Source organism: Notolepis coatsorum, assembly GCF_963971535.1.
Source record: "Notolepis coatsorum genome assembly, chromosome: 15".
In the NCBI taxonomy this organism is placed as follows: Eukaryota; Metazoa; Chordata; class Actinopteri; order Aulopiformes; family Paralepididae; genus Notolepis; species Notolepis coatsorum.
Window position 1 is genome coordinate 76,079,776 of NC_140179.1, and position 10,994 is coordinate 76,090,769.

Consider the following 10,994-nt stretch of genomic DNA (forward strand, 5'->3'; position numbering starts at 1 on the left):
GTCCAAAGTGACATCAGACTACACCTCCCTATTGGCCTGTACGTATGGATCACATCAGTGCTTGCTATTGGCCTATAGTTATAATGGTTTACGACTCGATCCATATTGGCAGTGGAACCGTGGCAGCAGTGGATTCTTCCTGAGTGACTGTCTTGTCTCAGTTGAGTCACTGGGTCGCTGCACAGAGGTTTGTGACTGGCTGTAAAGCTCTCACACATCACTGTACCCTGTAAAACGCTAATGAAAGACTGGAAACTGAATCAATCAGGAACTGTCTTTGTTTCTGAATATCTTACTTCCTTTAACCCTGGACCTAAACACTTGATTTGAATGTGTTTGGAAAGGATATTTTTTGTTTTTTTGTTTTGTTTTTAGTTTTATGTTGCAGTGTCTTTAACTATGTTTTGATGCTGCCGTCTTGACCAAAATATTCATCTATTTTAAGACTTACCCAATAGTCAATGGTCAAATCAATAAAATTCTTGTATGTTTCTAACCCAGTAGTACTTAATAATTCCATCAAAATCTGGATACAATTTCGTAAACATTTCAATCTTAGTCAGATGAGTGGTCTGTCTCCCCTGTCCCTTAACACATTGGACGCCAACAACGTGGTAATTCGTTATTGCCCGCCATGCGTTGAACGCCAACAACGTGATAATTCGTTGTTGGGATCAATATACATTTTTTTCGCCATGACATTCATAATTCATCCAGCCTCCCTGCGGGACTGCAGCTGCACCCTGTCTGATATTGTAGCGCCTCAATACCGCCGCCTGGTGGATGATCGGGCGAGTTACACTCCACGCCAAACCGGAAGTGGCGCTGGTGCATCGAGGAAATCCCTCCGGCAGTAATATCTTGTTACGTGGGTCCAGACAAACACTCAAGTGCATCGGATCGCTTTCGAAACGCAATAATCTATATAATCTACAACGGGAAATGGATCTAGGAGATCGACGTCAAATAATTGGAATATTTTTCCTCCAGTCTCATCGGCGAACGGTAAGAGGAATATAACGTTATTTTCAGCCCGATTGTTTATTCATTTCACTGCAAACCATCTGCTCAACATATCAACCCATACTAAATAAAGCCGTTACTGACGATCAAGGAATTATAAACGACCCCCCCTTTCCTTCACGCATAATGAAGCATAATGTATACCGATCATATACATTTGAATTTTTTAATATAGCGTGTATAGGAAAGAAACGCCAATCGATAATCTATCATATGCTTCAGGGCCTATAACTTGCATTTTTGGAATTACAGCAGAAAACCTTAAAAACACTTATATTCTCGACGGTACTAACACAACAATGTATGAATGAAGAAATATAACGTTCCCACATCCGGAACGATAGATACCCGATGTTGAATGGGCCATAGTAATGTCAATATAGCTATAATATTTAAAAAGTTATAGAACCTGGGCGGCTAAGTGGCGCAGTGGGCAAGGCGCTCGCCACCAACGCAGGAGATGCTGGCTTCGAGCCCAGCTCTCGGCGTTGCTTCCGGCTTGGCTGGTCGTTCATACTAATACAATTGGCAGAATTAGTGGGTGGGAAAGCAGGTGGGTGGGGATCGGACGTTGTGGACAGCGACTACCACAGGTCGGTTGGTGCGCCTGTACAGCAGAATCAGGAAGCATGAGCCTCCCACGCGTTACTCCTCACCACAGAGATCGCGCTGTGCAGGTGAAAAGATGCGACGGCTGCCTCCTCGTGTACCGGAGGGGCTTCGTCCACATTGCAGCCGACCAGTGGGAGGCATGATCTAGCAACGTTCGAGACAGGGGAGGGAAGAATTGGATAATATGAAATTGGGATGGGAGAAAAATAGAAAAATGGGGAGAAAAAGTAGATCAAATAGCCCTGCAAAGAAGGTAAACATCTCCATTAGGGGTGGGACGATACATCGATCCAGATCGATATATCGATCTATTATCAATTATCAAATAGGATCGATGCAACGTAAAAAGATAGATTAATATTGCGATACTCATATTTAGAAAATCCCCTGGTGAGCATATCCGCCCGGCCGCAACAACAGTAGCTCAGTGTGTGTAGACGTTAGACAGCATTGCTTCAGAGTCCACCTATTTTGCGACCCGAAATAAGTGCCTGTTTTTCCCCCCACAACGGGTCAAATGCATCTAACATGCTTTCCATCCTCGCCATTCCTTTATGCCCACGTCGCGTTAAATACCGAAATTAACGTTGCGTTAGCGTAAGCTAACTAAGCTAAGCTGATAGAGTCATAGAGAGAACAGCAGAGGTCCATTAGGGACTGGGAAGGACTGCATTCTTGAGACTGCTGTCACAATGACTACAGACATAGCCCTTACATCAGTAGCAATGAAATAATTTGAACATCTGGTCCTGAACTACCTCAGAACCGCCACAGAACCCCACATGGACCCACACCAGTTTGCATACCGGACCAACAGGTCAGTAGAGGATGCCATCAACCTGGCTCTCCACCACACTCTACAGCACCTTGAAACCCCTAACACCTACACCCGTATCCTGTTTATTGACTTCAGCTCAGCTTTTAACACCATCTCCCCCAATAATCTGTTCCATAAGCTACAGGACATTGACATCAACCCCCAACCATCAACCACTGGATCCTCAATTTCCTCAGCAATAGAACCCAAACAGTCAAGGTAAACAACAAACAACCCTCAGCACTGGGGCCCCCCAGGGCTGCGTCCTTTCCCCTTGGCTCTTCTCCCTCTACACCAGGGGTAGGCAACCCTAGGCACGTGTGCCTGCATAGGCACGCGGGGGCATTTTCATAGGCACAGGGGGCAGCATTAAAAAAAGAAAAAAATATTATATATATATATATATTTTTATTTTTGCTTTGAAATATTATAGTGAAATATTTTGCACTGTTTTCGCATTTATCTTGTTGAAATCCTCCCACAGGTTCTTTTTACTACCACATATTTAATTGAGACCCTTTATTTGTTTATTATTTCAATTTAGCTGGAAATACATTGCTACATCATTCAGTAACATTTGCAGAGCCTTATAACAAAAACATTATTATGGTCACCATTGTGACCAGTGGGATTAATCAACACATTTTATTATTTATTTTTCTATTTCATTGAACATTGCACATGTTAAAAGCCATTTTTACTCAAAATGTGAGTATTACCAAGTCAACTTGTGTTCTTAAAACAATGACAATAAACATAGTTTTATTAGGTTGAAATAATGTGGTTGTGTACTTATTTTAGTTAACTTATTATGGATTGAAAACTGAAAACCTTAATGCACAGTAACTGAACTCTATATTTTTAAGTTCTGGTAATTTATTATTATAATTTTTTTTACAGTGTAGTCTTGCGATCAATCAAAACTTATTTACACGATATACCTCACATTCACCCTCCATTCACATCCTGGTGTTTTCCTGGTGTTCTCCATTAGGCCTGTAGGTGGAGCTATGACAGCACACGTACAGTACACACACCGATGGTGTGTGATGTGTCCAAAAATGAATGGGCAAATGTGAGTGAAATGGTCGCACTGTATGCAGCTGTTTGTCTGCATTGCATTCGCCCCCCCCCCCCCCCCCCCCCCCCCAACTCAGATTTAGGGTTGATACAACCATCATAACAATATTGTTAATAATAACAATAACAATAATGATGTAATGTAAAGATTATCATTAAAAAGACCTGATTATGAGAAAAAAAATTACGATGCATGGAATATTGTTGAGGCACACTCGTTACAACTATATTTCAAACAGGCACTCCATGTCAAAAAGGTTGCTGACCCCTGCTCTACACTAACCAATTCACCCCCTGGACAGTTCAGTCAAGGCCTTCAAATACGCCGACGACACCACCATCCTGGGCCTCATCTCCAACAACGACGAGTCCATTTACCGGCAGGAGGTGGACAGAGCAGTGAGGTGGTGCTCATCCAACAACCTCCTGCTCAACACCTCCAAAACCATGGAAATGGCCATAGACTTCAGGACTTAAAAAAAAAAAAAAAAAAACTCCCAATAACCATCTCAGACCAACCCATAACCCTAACTGAATCATTCAAGTTCCTCGGCACCCACATCAGAAATAAACTCAAATGGGACATTAACACCACTGCCATCATCAAAAATGCCCAGCAGCGCCTGTACTTCCTCAGGCAACTGAGGAAGTACAGAGTCCAACAACGTCTGCTGGTCCAATTCTACACTGCCATAATTCAAAGCATCCTCACCTCGTCCATCACAGTCTGGTACGGTTCCACTGATAAACACATCAAACACAAACTCCAACGCATCACCAAGACAGCGCCTCCAAAATAATTGGCTGCCCCCTCCCCTCTCTGGACTCCATCTACACCTCACGCACAGTCGCCCGCTCTGGTAAAATCCCTCTCACCCAGCACACCACTTATTCCAGCACATGCCCTCAGGTCGCTACAGGTCCATTCTAACCAGACACGCACGCTTCACAAACAGTTTTTTCCTCACAGCAGTCCGAACACCCTGGCCCGCCCCCCTTTGCACAGACGGGCAAGCATCTGTCACTGACTGACACTGTTACCGTGACTGTCCTGTATGTATCTATGTATAATATATGTATTTATTGTGGGGATTGGGAGGGGGGCGTTTTGATGTTTGATGTCTGATGTTTCATATTGATGTAACCAGTGCCTAACAATCTGTACCACAAACAATTACCACCAACCATCGTTGTGTGGCATTAAAGTATCTTGTACAGCGCCACTACCAGGATCTGGCCGGTACTGCACCTTCGGACTCCCAATATGCCTTTTCCAGCCAAAATACAGCTCTGACAGTGAATAGGATATTAATATCGAGAGAAAAAGAGAAAAACGAACCAAAAACAGTGAACATGAGGTCTATTTGTATTAAAAACAATAGATTGTTTTTCATTTAAATGTCTGGAAGAGCTCAAAAATAAGTGTCAAATGATATTTCCATTGCCTTTTTTTTGTTTTTAAATGTTACTGATTGTGTTAAATGGGCATATAATATCGTCTCATATCGATTGCAGGCACCTGAATCGAATCGAATTGTATTGTGGCAGACTTTGTGATATCGGAAAATATCGTATCGTTATAAAGAATCGATATTGTATCGTATCGTGATGAAACTGGTGATTCCCACCCCTAAAATTCTCCATAGGTTTACAGCGGTGGCAGACTGGACCCAATGATGGGTACAATGCACAGCGCCCAATGTGTTAACCATCTTTTCACACCCTCACAAATGGATGCTACTTTTGCTGGTTGGCATCAACTCGGACTGGTCTTCTTTGAAGATCTATTTGATGACAATGCATTTATGACATTTTAATTTATACGCAAGGAGCACAACATACCACAATCGCACTTTTTCAGGTATTTACAAGCTCGCAGCTTTGCTTCCAAACATTTCCATACCTACCCTAAACCCCCAGATAAGGATTCTGCATACGAAATATTAAATTTGAATGTGTTCAACAGGGGCTTAATCTCCAGAACATATGAGATTATCCAAAACATTGACTCACCAACAAGCACTAAAACGCTTGGGAACGCGACTTGGGAATGGTTTTCCCTGAGGGTATATGGGAAGATTGCATCTCCGCTATACATATGTCCTCCATTTGTATTAGACATGGTCTAATTCAATTCAAGGTGTTTCACAGAATACACTAGTCTAATGACAGACTGGCTAGAATATACCCATCGGTAAACCCCACCTGTCCCAGATGTAACAACCCAGTTTCACTGGGACACATGTTTTGGTCATGTCCCTCCTTAATCAATTTCTGGTCCAGAATATTTGAATGTCTATCTGTCTTATGCAACACACCTCTCGAACCCAACCCACTAACCTCCATTTTTGAAGTAATACCAGGGGAAATTCATACCACAAATGCGCAAAGGAAAGCAATTGGATTCAGTAGCCTCATTGCACGCAGACTCATTCTATGGAATGGAAATCCAACAAACCCCCCCCCTTCAAGAGATCGATACAGGAGGTGTTGTCATTGCTGCAGCTTGAAAAAATAAGACATAAACTGTACGGGTCTTATGACAAGTTCACCAAAGTATGGTCTCCCTTTATTGAACATGTAAAGGGGTTGACTCTTTGAGATAACACCAACCTGAGTGATGGTCTATTTACTCAGTTTACAAACACCTATGCAACGAATCCCCTTTCTGTGTATGTATATATGTGTATGTGTATATATGTGTGTGTATATATATATATATGTTTGTATGGATATGTACCTTTCTCTTTTTACAGTCAACTAGCATGAATACTTATTTTATTTTTATTTGTATCCTTCCTCCCTCTCCTTCTCTCTCTCTTTCCTCCGCTCTTTATCCCATGGGTGGTAGGGAGGGATAAGGGGTGGGCATAGCGGGTCATTGTCCATGTGTCTTCAGTGTTTGAATAATTTGTACAAGTATGTTTGTTAGAGGGCGGTTGGGTGGCGCAGCGGACATTGCGCTCGTCACCAACGCAAGAGACACCGGGTTCGGCTCCGGCTGTCGGCGTTGCCTCCGGCTTGGGCCAGTCGTCATATACTAACTCAATTGGCGTTAGAGGGTGGAAGTCGATGGGTGGTAATCTGGACGTTGTGGACAGCGACTCCTACAGGTAGTTTGGGGACGCCTGCACAGCAGAGACAGGAAATGGCGGGGTTAGTGTGAGCCTCCCGCACGTTACACCTCGCCAATGAGAGTCCGCGCTGGCAGGTGAAAAGATGTGACAGGCTGCCTCCTCGTGTATCGGAGGGGACACGTGATGCAAGGCTTCTATCCTCCCTACAACCGGCCAGTGGGGGGCATATGCGAGCAACGTTCAAGACAGGGGAGGGGAGAATTGGCACAGCGGGTAATTGGGATGGGAGAAAAATAGAAAGAGGAGAAAAAGTGGATTAAAAAAAATTATGTTTGTTAGAATAATTGGATATCTACATCTATCTCTGTATGTATATTAGTCTGAATAATTGATTGTCTTAATTTGTATGTTTATTTCAATAATCACTGTCTATATTTTGATATATGTATGTTTGTTCAAATAATTGAAAAATTCTACAAATAAAGGTGTAAAAAATTATGATCTTGTGTGTGTTGTTCCAGACGGTGAGACAGAAGGTGGTGATACCCCAGCAGTAAGAGACTGTCCGTCTCCTAGTGCTCAGAAGACCCTGACCCACACGGTAAGATAACAAACACACACACCTGTCCTCTACTCCACATGATGCAATCATGCACTATAGACCACTGCACTTCCGCGTTACATTGAGCTCATGGAGGAGACCACCGCAACACTTCCGGTATTCTGAAATCATTAGAGAGAGCGGGGGAAAAAAATTAATGAATGTGGATGAGAGCCTTGACATTAAGTGGTTGTAGCTATGGCTGTGGGGGTGCTGGAGACATGATCCAATAGACTTGTATACACCTGAGTCTCCTGAACACGGAGAGACCAATCCCAAGGCGATCGGCACTTTCTCAGCTGAGCTATAGTCACTTTTCCGCACATACTCCCGAACTACGCATGCAGAGAGTCTAGGTTCATCAATCTGCGCATGCGTAGTTCGGGAGTAGGTGCGGGACTATAGCTCGGCCGAGAAAGTGCAGATCGCCTTGGGATTGGTCTCTCCCTGTTCAGGAGACTCGGGCGTATACAAGTCTATTGGGTCATGTCTCCAGCACCCCCACAGCCGTAGCTGCAACCACTTAACCTCTTAACTAGCGCCCCCAAAAGTGGCAATTGTTTTTACTTGAACTTGAGGACTGCATACTTTTTTTGCAAACCAAAATACTATACTTTATACTTATAGCACATGCATGAGCCTGGTCTCTTTTGAAAGATGACATTCTGAAGTTTCTGATGCAACAAAGAAATTCTTTTTTACATTTGCAGATCCTGGAATCAGTTTACAAAACATATTTACTATACATGTAATTCTAAGCATTATTCTATTTTATGTCACCATAAATCAAAACAAAACTAACTTTGAGGCACTGCGAACCAAATGTAAGAGGAGAAGATACTTCTTGGAATAGTAAATAGGATTGTAAACAAGAAAAAGTAAATTTTCATATTTCTCTCCCCCAAAAAACGACCAGGTGCACTTGAAACGGTTAGTGTGTGATGTGGCCTGTTTCTCTCTCTCCCCCTCCAGCCGTGTCCACCTGCTCCCGGTGCTGCTGCCGCCCAGCCTGCCACCAGTCGGCCGGCTAAGGAGGAAGAGAACGACGGCCAGCCACGGACGTCTAACCAGGCCAACCAGCTGCCCGGCAAACCTCCAGCCCCCACCAAGCCGACCCCTCTGACCCCCACCAAACTACACCCCGCCTCTCCTCTACCCTCCTCCCCGAGCCCCTACCCCGGCACGCCGCTCCTCCACTCGCCCAAGGCCCAGAACCAGGGCTCACCTTTCCGTAGCCAGAGGGCCCTCTTCTCTGCCCAGCCTCAGACCCAGCCGCCTCAACCCCAGGCTCAGCCCCCCGGCCCACCGGCCACGTTCTCCCAGTACAACGCCCAGAGTGCCCCGCCACCGCCGCCTCCCCCTCCTCCCCCGGCCCAGCTCCCGCCGGCCTCGGCGACCTACTTCCCCGGCCAGACCGCCCCGCTCGCCGCCGGGCCCTTCCTCCCAGGGTTCAAGCCTGTTGGCGTCGTCTCATCCCCCTATCCTCCGGGCTCCCAGCCCATGATGCAGACTCTCCCGCACGGCCTGCACTACCCGACGAGCTCCAACACCCCTCCTCCTCCTCCTCCTCCGCCACCTCCTCCGCCTCCCCAGGCCGGCCCCACTCTGCTGCACGTCAACCTGCAGCCCGCTCCCATCCAACAGCACCAGCTCATGCTGACGGCCGCGCCCCCTCCGCCTCCTCCTCCTCCTCTGCAGGGCCAGACCCAGCAGCAGCAGCAGCCTGCCCTCCTGTCGCTCACTCCTCCGCCGCCCCCCCCACCTCCTCCTCCTGCCCCCTCCACCGGCGCCCCCTCCCTACAGGCGGCGCCCCACCATTACCAGAACTTGGGGGGCTTTCAGCCGGCCCTCATGCATCCCGTCGTCGCCGCTGCCGCCGCCAACCCCTCGGTGTCCCCCTCTGCCTACCCCCCACCTCCCCCGCCCCCTCCTCCCCAGCAGACTCAGCCAGGCCAGGCCCAGGCCTCGGCCTCCCAGATGCCCGGTGGGACTCGTGGGGCTCCCGCTTCCTCGGTCCCCTTCCACAGCTCTGGGTACATGGGCACAGGGTGGCATTGACCCACCCTCCATGCCGGCAGGCCTGGCCCCCCGACCCCCCCATGACCCCTATGTACTCTGTGTGACAGGGGCTCTGACAGTGCGTGTAACATAAGCTGTAGATACGTTTTCTATATACCTGAACATATGGCCAATGGAAAAACAGCAGGAGGACGTGGGATAAAAGGGTACTTTTTAAGATAAATAAATTCAAAAAAAAGAAGAATGAAATAGGAAACAAAAATAAAGAAAAGGACCATGAAACAATCCTAAAGAAACAAGACTTTGTGTAAAATGAAGATGGACGATCTCCCCGGTGCTCTCAAGCCTCACTGGCCTCCTTTTAGTTTTCTATATCCTCCCTGTGACTGAGAGGGCCTCCTTTTAGTTTTGTACGTCCTCCCTGTGACGGAGAGGGCCTCCTTTTAGTTTTGTACGTTCCTCCCTGTGGCGGAGAGAGAGGGCTGTTCTCTGTCCTCTCCGTGTCTCGTTTTTTGGACTCCTATTGTAAATGCCCTGCACTTTCTGTATCAATGGACATTCCAGCCTATATCCCCCCACCCCGCCCCCTCCCTCTTGTATGTTAGTGGTCTTCCTCTCTTGTCTTACTTGTCTGCTCTCCACACCATTTATTTGTTTTATCTAGTGGCTCATTATAGCAAAAAGAAAGCTTTTTGTATAGAGGGAAGAAGAAATAAATAAAGGAAAAAAAATAAATAAACAATTATTTTTTTTAACCATTTCTGTGTGACAACAAAATATCTTGTGCACCGCTGCAGAGATTCAGAGGAAGGCGCCTGCTTCACTTTTTGCAGGAGGCTACACTCGTGTATGTATGTGTGTGCAAGTGCAAACGTGCGTGTCCTTTTGCGTGCACGCAACTTTTGTCTGTGAGATTGGGGTGTGTGTGTGTGTGTGAAAGCGCGTGCCTGACTTTTGCGTCTCGTCGATATTGTGCGCGCACGTGTGTGTGTGTCGAGAGGTGGGAAGCGAGGAGGAGGAGAAGAAGACGAAAAGGAAGGAGTGATAGTGAACTGAGTGCTGTAGGGGCCTCTGAGGGTTTAGCCAGAGTGTTGACGTTTCACCCACAGAACGTTTAGCAAGTTTATTTTTTGAAATATCAACGGTTCTTTGTAGAAAGTGTAATTTAATGTATAGGTGGTTTAATGCCCGCTCTCACCAGGAACAGTTTGTAAATACGTGCTGCTTTTCTTTTCTATGCCTGTACAATTCGCTCCCATCCCATTTCTTTTTTTTTGGAATATGGTTGTAAATATGAACGCTCTTGGCAAAAAGCTGAATGTTTCTGTGACGGTAGCACTATTTTTATTTTATTTTGTTCTTTTTTTTCTTTTCTTTTTTTCGGGACTCTCTTCAACTTTGTCTTTTTATTATTATTATTATTTGTGTGTGTGAGTGTATGTTTGTGTGGAGGGGAGAGACTCACAGACACTGCACTGGTTGGCTATTTTCATGGTTCATTCTAATAAATCACTGTAATGACAGTTTTATACCAACCCACTGTGTCGCCTGGCTCTGTTTTGGGGTTTAACACCATAGATATATAAACACTAGATGGCTCAAGGCGGAGTCTCCTGCGTAGTTCACCGGCGGCCATCTTGCTTGAGGGGACTACTGCTTTAAGGTGATGATCTGCACAAACAAAAATACTCTTAACTCTGAAATCTTGACTGATTACAAACGGTTTGGTTTATTAGAAACTTTATTAACGTGGCTATGATTCTTG

The 10,994-nt window shown here is 45.7% G+C and overlaps 1 protein-coding gene across 9 annotated transcripts in view; it reads left to right on the top strand.

Moving 5' to 3' along the window:
• The window catches only part of kmt2e (lysine (K)-specific methyltransferase 2E), a 107,771-nt gene extending 97,042 nt beyond the window's left edge, over positions 1-10,729 (top strand). For 7 of the 9 annotated variants that reach the window (XM_084330707.1, XM_084330711.1, XM_084330710.1 and 4 more), the window contains 2 exons: positions 7,131-7,210; positions 8,183-10,729. In XM_084330707.1, coding sequence (XP_084186833.1) covers positions 7,131-7,210; positions 8,183-9,268 — 1,166 coding nt within the window. In that variant the 3' untranslated portion in view covers positions 9,269-10,729. Of the gene's footprint in view, positions 1-2,398; positions 2,453-2,591; positions 2,672-7,130; positions 7,211-8,182 lie in introns of all 9 variants that reach the window. The other 2 variants (XR_014620579.1, XR_014620580.1) reach the window with 2 other exon arrangements.
• The last annotated feature ends 265 nt before the right edge of the window (positions 10,730-10,994 follow it).